The sequence below is a fragment of the Telmatherina bonti genome (assembly GCF_933228915.1).
Source record: "Telmatherina bonti genome assembly, chromosome: 12".
In the NCBI taxonomy this organism is placed as follows: domain Eukaryota; kingdom Metazoa; phylum Chordata; class Actinopteri; order Atheriniformes; family Telmatherinidae; genus Telmatherina; species Telmatherina bonti.
This window is the reverse complement of record NC_136610.1, coordinates 23,519,781-23,534,277: the sequence shown is the minus strand read 5'-3', so window position 1 is coordinate 23,534,277 and position 14,497 is coordinate 23,519,781. Positions and strand designations below refer to the sequence as shown.

At 39.7% G+C, this 14,497-nt stretch overlaps 1 protein-coding gene across 1 annotated transcript; it reads right to left on the bottom strand.

Moving 5' to 3' along the window:
• Positions 1-986: 986 nt before the first annotated feature.
• Positions 987-13,190, bottom strand: ehd1a (EH-domain containing 1a). The gene is made up of 6 exons (XM_079250507.1): positions 12,427-13,190; positions 7,707-7,804; positions 4,020-4,261; positions 3,194-3,364; positions 2,418-2,582; positions 987-2,064 (listed from the first exon to the last, which is right to left on the bottom strand). Exons 1-6 carry the CDS (start codon positions 12,813-12,815, stop codon positions 1,531-1,533), a joined length of 1,599 nt encoding a protein of 532 aa, XP_079106633.1. The 5' UTR covers positions 12,816-13,190; the 3' UTR covers positions 987-1,530.
• Positions 13,191-14,497: the final 1,307 nt, after the last annotated feature.

The following is a 14,497-nucleotide window of genomic DNA, read 5'->3' as shown; positions in this document are numbered from 1 at the left end:
CTGAAACAACCTGTAATTACTTTTTAAGACACAAGAGAGCACCTCTGGACTTAATCGCCCATGAAACATCATGTGTATCTGAGGCCATCTGCCAGCCCTGTGAGTTAGTCTGCAGGATGAGTGTGTTTATGTGACAGAAATGCATGACTATGAGTAGGAAGAAGAATGAAATGTATCATTGTGTTTTAGGTGAGCTGACGCACTCAGCTTCACAACAGTTCCACACTGTCAGATGATAGTTGCAGGTTGGAGCTGGTGGATGTGGCAGTGTTGACATACATCCAGATGTAGGACAGGTCAAACAAAATAGTGTTGTTAGTGTTATATAGCTTCTCATTACAGATACATTTTAAACAGAAAATTTCTGACAACTTGGTTCAGCTTCTGGGGATCAGTTCTCATGTGTGCTTTGTATTTCAATCATATGAATATTTAGACCTGTCCTGGTTCTATGTCAACGTATGTTTCAAGAAAAAAGGAAAGAGAGGAAAAGCACTTCCTGTCCTTCTGTTTGTGATTTGTGCACCTCTGTCTGAGCTGACATTTCATGAATTGTCTCCATGTGTCCCGACTGCTGCAGAGAAGAGTCCGAAGTGCCTGTTTCCATCGCCGTTTCCAATTTATCTTGAAAAATATGCAGCCAGAAGTGACTTGTTTCATGAGTAATCCGACAGTCTGGCCGACAGAGGGCAGAAGACAACGTCACAAGAACATATTGAAGGAAATCTCTTTAGAAGACCTTGATATGACCTATAGTGACAAAAGGCTTCAAATTCAGAAAATGAATCGCATTCATTTTAATAACTTATTCTTGGGTTTCAATAATCAAACAAGCTAACACTTGTTGGGCAACACATTGAAGTCCATGCTGCCTCCCAGTATGCTCATGTGTGTTGGACTGGACAAGAAAATAGTGCTGCTTACAAGTAACAGGAACTATTTGCTTTGTTTCATTAAAGATGAATTAAAAATACACAGAAAAGTCACACAGTGCAGTATTCCTTTTTATTTATCTGGCAAAATAATAAAAAGGGAAGCATTTGTAAAGAGTCAAAGTTAACAGTCAGAAATACAAAAATATAGATAAAGCAATTCTAACAGTTGTTTTAATTCATTTCCTTTTCCCCTCTCTCCAAATGGAAAAACTATATATCTTTGGATCAACATATTATAAATTGACTCTATACTTATCAGACATCTTTACACAGGATGCATAAATCCCTGTTCAACCCCATCTTAGTTTCATGATCCCCTTCTGTCCTTTCAACATCCGCTCTTCTTTTCTTTTCACTGAGATACCTGAATATTATCCCCTAATGCACAGAGATGGACCTGCTTTCCCACCCAGCCCAGAAACCCTCCAGTCTCTTTCTGGTGAAGAAGATCACAGCATTGCTTCCTCACAGTATGTCAGGAAGCATAACGACTCACAGCTTGATGGAAGATGATGCTGTTCATGCTTGTGATTGGACTTTTGTATAGAGTCCTTAACATGAGTGTTGACTTGTTATTCCCCTTCACTCTGGACCTTTAGTCCTGCACCACAGTCCCACGCTTGGATGGGGGAACGAGGTGCTCAGGCAGCATAGGTGGCAGCTCATGGCCTTCCAGCTTCACCTTGATCAGGTGGTTGGCCAGGGCGAACTCCTCATCATCAAGCAGGCCATCTTTATCCACATCTGCCAGCTTCCAGATCTTTCCAAGAACCGTGTTGGGTAGCTTGGACTTCAGCATCTCCTTTTTGGCAGCAGCACCAGATACTTTGCCATTGATGGGGGAGAGGGTGTAGAAGATCTCATCGTATGTGGGTTTGTCACGACCCACCACCCATTCCAGCTCGTCAATGCCTTCGCTAGCACCTTCTCCGTAGCCATGGCCGAAGGGACCACTCATTGTTCCCTCAAAGGCTCCACCCTTGACGGTCTGGCTGGGCATGGTGGCCTCCTCCTGACGCACCATGGCCATGAGACGAGCTATGTCATTGGCGAGCATATCCTCTACCGCCTCTAGTAGTTTTGGTTTCAGCGATGCAAATTTTGTGAAGTCTTGGCCATTTAGCAGCTCCTAAAGGGATTTGGGGGGGGTGGGGAGAAAACAGGAATTGGTGATAGAAATAGATCAGTCTTCAATGGCTACCAACAGAAGTAGCGTACAAGAAGCAGGATTTCCTGACAAACCAGGAAAAATAAATCTCATTCCCATCCTGGCCCATCCTGAAAGGGTGAGGAGCAGGAAAGAAGGGCAAAGATGTAAAGAGTAAAGTTTGGAAGGTCATTGTACTCTGAGAGGTTTGTTTCTACACTGGATGAAACACACAAAAATAACCATTCTATCAAATCTGTTTCTCCAGATAGTACATCACAGCCTGATGTGGACGTGGCTACATTACTCTGTGGATTGTCTATTTTCAAGCTCACCTGCATCTTTGCAAGGTTGGGAAAGTCTCCAGGTGAGATCTGGTGCTCTTTCTCGATTTTGTGGTAGATCTCACCAAGGTTGTTGATCAGTTCCTTTTTCTTAGAGTCCTTTCCAAACACACTGGGCATCTCCTTTTTCAGAGAGCTGATAATGTAAGCTTGCACCTGGATGTCAAAAACACACAGAGACATTGTCAGTGATCATTAAGGCTTTGATGTAACAGTTATTTCTTCCTTTGTCCTTTTTTTAACTGAGAAATATGGGAAATTCATGGATGGAAGTGAAAAGTAAAACTTCATCTGTCTTTAAACGTGTGGGTATTTTTTAAAGTGGCGTAAAGTCCAAACTACCATGAGAAAAAAAACTTCTTTGTTTTAACATAAAGTCAGATGTTCATGGTTTCAATACTTGAATTATAGTTTTCATTGTATACGTGTTTCTATGGTTAATTCAAAACAAAAGTAAGTAGGCTGGCCTGAACAGGATTTTATTGTGAGTAATCCAAAGAGAAATTTCTCTTCAGATTTGACAGAATCCTTTGTCGTCTCGTGACTTTTCACCTGATACCATCATCAGGTCAAAATGCTTTTTTTTTGGTTTGTTTTTTTTTGTTTGTTTTGTTTTTTGTTTTTTTAAATAAACACAGCAGCCTCAGACAGACATTATGTTGAAGCAAAGACAAATCAAAAAGGAAAACTGTAAAGGTTGAATACTAAAAAAAAAAAAGACCCCAACTAATATGATTGAGGGGTAAGTGGAAATGATTGATACTGACCTTGGCGAGCCGTGCCCGTTTGATGAGGTCATTGAGTTTGCGCAGAGCTGCATTACGCGGCAAAGACTGGATGTCCACAAACAGATCTTGTTCTTCTGCCTCAAACAACTTCCTGTTGTCAGGCACCAATAGGGGCTGGGCCCAGAACGACCCAATATACACACGCACAACCTGGAATAAAGATTGCACATGTTGATCTCAATTTCCTTCACGGTCAACTTATCTGCCTACATCCACATAAAAGGAAATACTTCCACCGGTCACTTGAACGACATTGCATGGTAGCTGTTGTATAAATAAACACAAAACCTTTATTTTTACGTCCCCAAAATTCAGATAGGGTGTACAACAATATAACCACGATAATGCTCTTGTCAGTAAAGCAAGCTGGAAAATTTCAAATATCTAAATGTGTGCAGAGTGGTTTATGTCTTGTTGAAAGTCAATGAATAATGATCTTCATGATCCAAAGGTTTCTCTGGTATCAGTTGATGAATATGGCTCTAGATCAAACATTAACCCAACAGTCAGGGAACAATCATAAGACTCTGTCACATGATACGATGTGCGATTTGTAAGGAAGGGTATTAGAAATGTTTTTCACTTTCACTACATTCATATGTTGATTTTTTTTTCTTATGCATTTTGATATAGAGACACCCTGAGAACATTAAGTCCTTGATTAGTGTTGTCCTTGAAGAAACCATCTGACATCCATCTTGAGTTGAAAAACATGGTCAGAGCTTCAAAACTCAGATTGACCTGACTAACTACTAACAGCAGTCAGAGTATGAAATTATCTCAAGCAAATAAAAAAAAGTTTAACCTCAGGTGTGTTGATGATTTTTCCCAAAGACCACATTAGCGCTCCGTAGACCCTCATCAGCTGTTGAGTGCTGATCTGATCAGCCTTGTTTAGCACCACACGCATTTTGTCTTCATGGTTCTTGAGGGCACGGATCACCTCGGAGAACTCGTCAGAGATGTCCAGCTTGTGGGCGTCAAATAGGAGGATGATGCGGTCCACACGCTCAGCGAACCACTCGAGCACAGCAGCAAAGTCATAACCTGGGAGAGTATAGGAGGGTAGACAGGTTCTTTAGACACATAGATCATGAGTAATAGTGAAGATTTTTTTTTCTTTAATTTCACCATTAGCATGTGAGGTTATTCAAATAAGTTTCATTAGACAGAGTTTAATGACCCAGTTACTTAATAATTTTAATCCGGGGCGAGGCTGCAAGTTGTATGCACATAATATTAGTCATGTTGATCCAATAATGTTTTTTTTTTTTTTTTAAGAAAGTCCTTCAAGAAGCTGGCTTTTTCCACATCGTTACAGTTTAACTAGGTGTACGGAGAACATAGCGGCAGATCTATAAAGGCAAAGACTGAATCAGAACAATCGGATCAGTCATTCTACAGTACAGATTAGCCTCAGAGATGAAATTGCTTCCTTCACTGACCAAATCCTGCAATATGGCTTCGTGATGTTCACAAACCACCTTTCTATCCCAGATTAAACACTGAAACTTGTTCTACTAATCTCTCCCCATGGTTATTTCATGATGAAAGAGCCTAACACATATTACAAAACTGGCATTCTGTGAGTTTTATTATGGAGAGATGTGGTAGTTATGGTTTTAATTAGGGCCTGTGTCATCTGATGAGAAAAGAATGCCGCTGGTCTACAAGCTCCTCTCGGCTGCTGCACAATCTAAGTCAGATCTGCTGTGCATGCATTCCAACCCGGCTGGCTTTCCTCCCTATCCAATACACAAACAAAAGAGGGACACAGCTGATAGAGGCATGACCAAGATGCAGACAGATGAGAATGGAGACAAAGAGAAAGGTAAATGAGGAAAACAGGAATAAAAGAGTTGAGTAAAAGCAAAAGTAAAAGTAAGAGAAAACATATGGGCCAGTTGAAAGCATTTTGAGCGAAGAGGACTGTTTGCACATGATGTGTTAAAGTTCAGGGAGACAAGGGGAGATTTTTTTTAAAGTCTAAAATCCCAGTGGGAGGCAGCTGAGGACATTTGTTCATTCTCTCCCAAGTCTGTTTTTAAACCTACATGTCAGGGAATCAGATAGAGACAGCTGCTGAAGCCCAGACTTACTTATAGCATCAACAACTTCCATGCCTGTACCATATACACTGCATGGACATGCAAGGATCAAGCCATAACCTCAAGTCAAACTTGGACAAAGCTCAAATCATGTCCAAAGGAGGAGGAACCAGAGAAGATTCACACTGTGATAACTAATTTGGCATTAACGAACTTGTTTATTAATAATCTTCTGCGAGCAGTATAAAGTGCCAATCAATACTGTCCACATATCAGTACAGTTACTACTAAGTTACAGACAGTAAGGAGTTAGAAAGGTTACCATAAAGCCTAAATATTGCCAGAAGCACCTTACATGGTTGAGTTAGGCTGCAGTAAAATCCAGCAATCAACATGTCTAAAGATCAATCTTATCTTTTTCCTTTTAATTTAATTGCTTGGTGTGCCAAAAGATAAAAAGACTTGTTAATCCAATTAAATGAGAAAAGCAGAACAAGCTGACGTTGTTGAATATGAAACAATCACTTTTGGTCATTTCTAATCCAACTCCTGGAAAGGGAGGACATTTTCCAAATATGTCAAGCTACTCCCCCTAACATCACTGTGCTGCAGGGCTTCATGGTATTGCCAGAAGGTTTAAAACTTCAACTTGGCTTTTGCGAAATCTTTTTCTCAATGGCTTTAACATGTGAATGTTAAGTGTCAAGTCATCAGTAGTGACTATGGGAAAGATGCCAGATAGTTCTGCAAAAATCTTTTTTTTTTTTTTTTTTTTGCTGTTGTCCCTTCATTGTTGTGAAATTCACACAGACATGCTGATCTAAAATAAAAAAAAATAAAAAAACAAGGTCATAAAGTTACACAACTTTAAAAGAAAGTACCAAATGGATAGACTTTGTGATCTCACTGTGTGCGTTTTTAACTTTTGCAGCTTTGTACTTATACAAAGTGTGTGAAGCATACATAAAAAGTAGTGGAATGCTTGACTTTATCTGTCAAGTCACACCACATGTTAGCTGATTATCATTGAGGAGCAGTCTAAAGTAAAACAATTGCTTTCTGTGCCCTGGCCCAAAACTGATATCTGCCATCATTCTGAGAAAGGACACACATGCCCGTCACACATGAGCTGCACAATCTACTCAGTTCTGTTTATACATGACATGGTGCCAACAGTATGTCTGTGGAGTACAGTATCAGTGTTTATATAAAAACAGAGTAGAGGATGACGTGGGTGATAATGTATGGTTACGGAAGGGAGAAAGTGTCTGAGTGAGAATTTGTAAGTATGTATGTAGGGAAACAAAACTGTCTGATGTTCTTTGCTCTCAGACAGTCACCTCAGTGTGTGCTGGTCTCTTTAACACTCAGGCATGAGCATTGTATGTATTAAACCATCTGCACAACTGATTACTTTTGTTGAATTATTATATTTAAAAATTTCATGACTGACTTCATTTTTATATAACTGTACAATATATTCAAAGTGTCAAATTAATACAACATGTATCTTTTAATTGAGGTGAAGGTGGGGACAGCCTTAGGAAAATGCTGTTGAACATTTTAGTCCACTTCCTTTCACTAGAGTACATATGAGTTTACATCTTGTATGTGCATTTCCTCTAAGCCACCTAAATTAAGGTAGAAAAAGCAGAAGCTTTGCTTGGCTGCACTGTTGTGCACTGCTTGTGTTCTGTATCATCATCAAAAGTCAAAGGAAAACTGTATGTGGCAATAATGAAATAACCCCATAGGTCACAGTATTGTAAGAGCATCTGGAAAAAATATGAATTGCTTTCATTTCCACAGAGCACAGGGAGATGATATGAAGGGATAAATAATGCAACATCAGACAAGTAAAGATATAAACTATTAAAACTAATAGAATAGAAAGAATTTAGTTAAAGTGTAAAAAGCATATTTTAAAGAACTATTTAAAACTAAACTAAGACTACACAAAAATCAAGGGAAAAAAGCATTTAAACTGTAAAAGTTGAGAATACCATGGAAAAACAGCATCTATCTAGTCAGGAAATGATCTTCAAAGTGCTACAAATACTACCTTTGCTACTGTCAAGCTGTGAGGGCCTCCATCACATTTAGCTATTTGGCTACATTTTGCCTTGAGGCTGAAAAAGGAGTTAAATACAGGTTTGACAGCACTGTGAGTAGGACTTCTACAGTTGTCTTTGTAAAATAGCTGTCAAACAAAATTACCACAGAAAAATTTCGATGGGAAAGTTGGTATGTCGGTAGCTGAAGCATATTTCCTTTTTTTTAATCTCAACTTGCAACTTCCTGTGGGTTTATTTTTTCAAATGTGCAAGGTTTTCTAGCTACAACCTTTCAGACTCTGAAAGAGCGTGTGTATGGTGCAAGCACTGCCAGTGAGTACACAAGAGAAAGAGGTTGACGACGTGTCAGCGTGTGTGCATTAAGCAGACCTCTGCTTATCCTTTGTTTTTCACCAGACAGGATTCCTGGAGTATCGATGATACTGATGCTCTCCAGTACGGGGTTAGGCATCTGAGCACACATGAACCTGCAGCGGAGATACGAAGAGGACAGATGAAGAACAGAGGGTAGAAAAAGAAAGTAAAAGAGAAAATGACAAATAAGAGAGAAAGGACGTTAGAGATGGGAAAGTCAGGGGGGGTTGTCACAGTGTTTATACACAAACTTGGCATTTAACAGATATAATTCTGGAGACACAGCTAAAACACAAAGAAGCATTTGTTGAAATGTAAAAGCTACAATGCAGTGGGCAGCTCTGGTCCCACTTTCAGGTAACCTTCAAGTTAAAAGACTGTATTTCACAGTTCTAACACTAAAATTTATGTTCACCTTAGGGTAATAACTGTATTTTGTCAATTACTTTCATGTTCATTTCTATTCAGAAAAAAAAAAAAGCTGATCAATTTTTATGAGCACCATCTTGAACACAGTGAAGCTGTTTACACTATCTTCCAAGTAATGTGATGTAATTCCAGAGTCATGCAAAAACACCCAAGAAATGCTTGAGGCAGTGCAGGTCACTTACGTAGGCTAAGATTTAGGTTGTGCACATAAACCTCAATCAAGATTATCTGATTAAATGTTTGAGCTCCAGCCAACATTATAAAAACAGTTTAGATGTTTTTGCTACAACAACAGAAACTCGAGGATGATATAGATTTTCCTCAGTGTAGCAAGTGTTGTTTATAGAAGACAACTACTGTTGCGACAACTATTAAGGTGGCAATCATTGGGACAACATATTATAAACTATCAAATTATAGGTTTCAATTATTCCCAGAGTGAAACTATTCACCCAGTAAACAGTCTCGTGCTGCTGTACTGAATTTTCCATTTTAGTGAAGAGTCTCACAAAGAGCTGAAATTAAGCTCACACACACACACACACACACACACACACACACACACACACACACACACACACACACACACACACACACACACACACACACACACACACACACACACACGTACTATAAAGCATGAGAGAAGAAGTTTTACATCAAACCATGTCTCACTCAGGACAAAGCAGGGGATTGTTACAACACCCCACTGCTCAGAGTAATTCTTCTCATTCTGCTGCCCCTTCAGCCAAACTGAGCAATACTCACAACATGAGCTCAGAGGCAACCAGGTCATAAGACTGGGAAAACCATGCTTTCGCATTCCTGCTGTGACCACACTGAGAGCAGACACCCCCCCCCCCCCAAAAAAAACCCAAAACTAACAGATTTTGTACCACATGCAAAAGGGAAATGGAAAAGTTTGCAATGACAAAAAACTATGGAAAAAATGGCCTCTTGTATCGAGATCCTATGCATGTATTACATGACAATAACAATGACAGCCAAAGATAACAAATGTGCAGGTTTTCCACTCTCTCACACTGAATCCCCAATGATATCCAGTTGGAATTTTGGCTCAAATTTTCCATTGATCTGTCTCAACATTTTCCATGAAGCTTTGAAGGAAATCGTTTTTAAAATCAGCTTGAGCTGGAATTCTCAGAAACGGTAGACCCCTCGCAGGGGTGGGGTTCAAAAATTCAGCTGAGATGCTTTCCTTTGTGATTATGAAAGTAGAAGGCCCATGCACTTTGGTAGATAGTTTGACACAAGGACATGGCTAAACATTTCACATCAGATCTTATCTACAACTGGAATTCATGACACAAGATCTTCCTCTTCTGTCCCACTTCTTGACTTACAGCTTTCCTTCACATCGTAACCTCAGCTTCCCGTAGAGAAGAGGAAACAGGGTAGCTGTCGCTAGCAGTAGATGTGAACAGTTAGATGCAGCTGTCAGCCTTTCTACATTATTTTTGTCGTCTTTGCTTACTTTATTTATATCTGCACATTTATTCATGCAAATTTGTCATGTGCTCAGTAAGGCTTTATAAGTATCAGTCCCTACCTTGGTGAAAAGCAGAGTCAGCGTCCTGGAATATCAGGACAGGACGGAGCAGGACAGTGTGGGCCAGGGTGGGTCAGAGCGGAACTTAAGCTTTGCTGACTCCAGTTTTACTGACTAATGGCCTACAGAGAGCAGAGAAGTACACTGGGGCCCCCTGACAGCAGTGGCATGTAAAATAAAAGGGAACAAGGGTTTTAAAAAAAATATTTATGCTTTTGGAAGGTGAAAAAATAAAGTATTACGTTACTTGTGTGGAAACACCTTGAACAAAAATCACTGTGCAAGTATCAAGAAATAAACAAAAACCAAGAAGCTACAACATATATTTAAGAAATGGAAAAACACTGGAAACTTTGCTTCTGGTTTGCCTAAACCAAAACTAAGGTGTAGGTGTGAAGATCTAGAACTGGTTTCTGTTTAGCGTCTCCCTAAATACCTGGTTGTACCGAGGGCAAGTCTGAGTTGAGCCTGGTAGTTAAAGACTAATCCGCATATAGAATAACTATAGTTAACAGCTGCACCATAGAGAAGCTATTACTGTCTGCTTTATTTAAAAGAAGAAAAAGAAGTAAACTAAAAATCTGACCCTTCTGGGCTTGAATCAACTAAAAGACCAGAGTAAATATATTTTTGTTTTATGACAGAAGAATGATCAACTGGCCTAGGAAGAGCCAAAAACAGCTAATATATTTAAGGACCAGATTTTTGGCCAGTCCTTGCCTCCACACCAAATGACCTGTTTGAACAGGTCAAACATACTTGATATTATGTTGTGTATGATCAGGTGATCTTCACACCAGTGCGTTACCTCTCAAGCCTGAATATGCCTCTAAGAGAAAGAGACAAACTAAATTTAAAGAATCATAAGTGTCATGAGACCACAGTACTTTATAGTTTGACAAATGATACCTCAGTGGACAATAGCTTTTGTTTACACACAATCTTATCTGGTTTCCTCTTAAGTCTCTAATAAACTCTGGAAGGTTAATCAAGGCATTTAAAGTCAAACACCCACTACTCATCAAAAGTACTATCTAAAAAAACATTGCTTTACTTTTCTGGCATTACTTTCATAAAAGATAAGGACAGCACTCTACACAATAACAGGAAGGAATATATGTAGACAATGGGAAGTATATGAAAAATGCCCACTTGGGTATTTAATTACCACAGCATATTTGATCATGTGAAGCCAATAGTAGATTAGGATCATGACAAACTACAAATTAGTAATTTGTTAGGGCATTATTTATCCATTTGCTGAGATGATTATTGCAATGTAAGGTGACACCATGACATCCCCCAGGGAGAGAAGGGGACATTCCCACATCCTTTACAGGAAGCCAAATGGTCAACAATCAGCTGTTAAGAAGTCTGACATCATTACAAATCTGCAGTACAACAGGATTCAGGTGTATTTAGTTTTAATACCGAACTTACTCATACTGCCTCTGACTCATGGCACCTTGCACTCTGAGCCGGACTGGGAGGAGCCCATTTCATGTGAATGGAACACTGAGCTTTTCTGGTGTCCTTGATCTGCTTCTTCCCTTTTCATGCTTTTTTTTTTTTTTTTTAAAATTAATTAAATTATTTTAATTATCATTCATTGGCACGCCACTAACCACATTTTCCTGTATTATTTGTCAATTTCCCTTTCATTTCTGCTTTTACTCACCACCTTTCCATAATTTCTACATTTCAGACATGACTATGTTTCATTAAACAGTAAAAGCCCTACCTGATGAATAGCCATAAATCATCTGATTTTTTTTTTCTAAATGGCTCTGTTTACACATTAGTCCCAAACATCAATGTCAGTGGTAATTTGGGAGGTGCTCTGAATGTTTCCTTAGTATCCATCTTATCTGGTACTTGAATGTCATAAATAAAAATTCTGTGATCTAAAATATCTGAACACTGATTATTTAACACCCCTAATTTAGTATCAAATATGACACTACCAGAAGTAGGTAGTTACCTAAATCCTTTAACCTTTAGTGATAAGACTTTTTAAGAACTACTCATAGGTAGCACTTAAAGGAGTTGGCTGGTTGGTTTACACTGATAGTCACAGTTATGTGGCCAGCTGAACATGAAACTTATGGGAATGACATAAGGACAGAACAAGGTCATCATGCTGCAAAGGAACATAGCTTGCAACAATTTCTACTTTCATGAAGTCATGTTGTGACATTGGGACAGAAAAGTCTGTCGAGTAACTCTGTCAGGTGCCTAGAAGGGGAATAAGTGCCTGAAAATGGGAAAGGTTTTCAGTTTAAGTGGCAAGGTTTTGTCCAAAGTGAAAGAAAAATAAGATTTTTCACGAGATAACACATTGGAAAGCAACTTCTTGTCCTTGGCTTTGCTGTACATAGAATGGATATGCCACCTGTCCGTTTGACACAATAAGCAGCATTCTCTCACCATGATGAAAGAAGGAAAATTCGCACACACTTGGCTCCTGTTCAAAGATTAGGCAACAACATACCTGTGACTTTACCTACAAAAGCGAGGTGCATGTTAGGACTTGTGGAGGTAGATTTAATCAGGGAAGATCTGTTGTGAGACATTTCTTCACAAACACATACAACCTTATTAATGTTCAATTCAAGCATGACAATCACATGCCTTACATTCACAATTTAGTTTATAGCCCTGGGGTTCTGGGAGTTCCTCGTGTGCTTTACATTTTTCACTCTGCTCAAGGTAATAAGGAGCCGACACTGGCATTACCTGTTGAGAAATGCGTTTCCAAATGCGTTGAGTTTGCGGAAGGGCTTCTTGGGGTCGACGACCAGTGCATTACCCGGGATCACCCCCTCCTGCTCGCCGTGCATCACCGCAATGAAAGAGTCTGTGGTCGGCTCGGGGCCAATGCGCATACCGGGGAAGTCCTGCTCCATCAAGTGTCGGATGAAGGTGGTCTTGCCGGTTGAGTACTGACCCACCAGAAGTACCATTGGCTTGTTGTCGAAGTCGGCATCTTCGAGTGCGGGAGAGTGGAAGTCGTGGAACCGATACGTGTCCTCCAGAGGGAACAGTTTTGTTCGGTAAAGCCGCCGCAGCCCCTCCGACACATTCTGAAACAGCTCTGGGTCCTTTTTTAAGGTTTTCCTGAACATGGCCACTGATTTTTGCCCTCAACTGACACGACTGTGTCGGTCTCCCCCTGAATAATTATCTAAGTTAAAGGTGTGGGTCCCTAGCACCGCCGAGAGATTAGCTGCCTGCTGAAAGGAAGCGTCGACTGGGCGAGGTCTGAGAAGTTTTTGTCCCCACCCTCTTCTTCGTTAGCTAGCCAGCCAGTAGCCACGCACTGAGTTTCAGTCATTCACGGAGGACTCCCTCTTTAATGGATTCCAGTCGACGTGACAGTCAGAAACAGCTCAGTCTAAATAGCGACCCCGCGTACCATCTAATGCACCGCGAAAGTCCTGAAAAACGGCGTTTAAATGAGCTAATCGCTTAGCAACGCCTGTCAGTCAACGAAACCAACTACCAATGAAGGGTGACACGCGGACACCGGAAATAGACCGAATATTTCACATTAAAACCATCAGTCAACCCAGTCTCATGCATAGACTTTAAAAAACACGGTTGTACGATCGTTTTTAACTAATACTTTATGAGAAAATGTCTTTTATTTTATTTTATCACTGTTTAACATTTGTTACTATCTTAAACACGTTTTGTGAATATTAACAGAAACAACACACAGGAATGAACATGTTTGCCACTTTTCCCAGGTGTTGCTTGTTTGTATAGGCCTGAATATATAATTTTGCAACGTAATTTTTCCCTCTCCATTTGTGTTTTTTCTTTGTTTGGTCAATAAGAGATAGATATTGGCTTGAGCAGGTTCCAGCAAGGCGCACAAACTAAAACATTCACAAGCAACCATGAAATGATTTATGTTTGTTGTATGTATCAAACTCATCATGAAAATGCTTTGCATTTCACATTATTATACATTTGTGGTTGCTTTATATTCGTCATTTGACGGCCATTCATATATTGTTATTTTGTACAGCATTTGTTTTGTGTTTATTTTGGCCTTGGTTGTCTTTGTTTTATGACTCCTGTTCAAGTGCCATGTATATTGTTGGTCTTGTTTTCATATCATTATAAGCCTTTCATTTTTCTTGGTTTGTTAAGAAGTTTTTGATGGACCACTGATACCACAGCAGATGTGAAAAAAACACAATAAAGATAGTACTATTTAGGATCAATGAGAAGCAGAGGTGTATAATCCCAGTGCCATAAAGTAAATGTCCTGTCCGGCAGCTTTTCCAACCAGTCACTAAACCAGGGGAATTTCATTAGCTCAGCTCCACTGCATGGTAGATGAGCCTGTCAGTGAAAACACCTGTTCTAAATGCACAGGTAGATCCAAAAACATTGTGGGACTTAATGGCACCTGGATTATACACCTCTGCTGAGAAGAGCTAACATGTCCAAAAAAAAAAAAAAAAAAGTTGTGTTTTATAGATACATAGTAGCAAATATCATCACCCATGACATCCAGATATGATTCAAAAGATCCACCATGACGGACAGGAAGGCTTTGAAGTGAGTCATAAAGTCAGGACAGGACATTGTTAGGACACACCTTCTGGCACGTAGCCTCTACAGAGCCAGATGCAATCCGGAGCCAGAAACATAATTTGGGATTGCATCCACATAGGAAACAACCTGTTCACACTGCTGCCTTCTGGGAAGTGCTACAGTGTCATTGGAGGCCCACACTATCATGTGTTTTAAATCTTTTTATTTTCGTGCCATTGAAGAACTTATCTTCTAATTG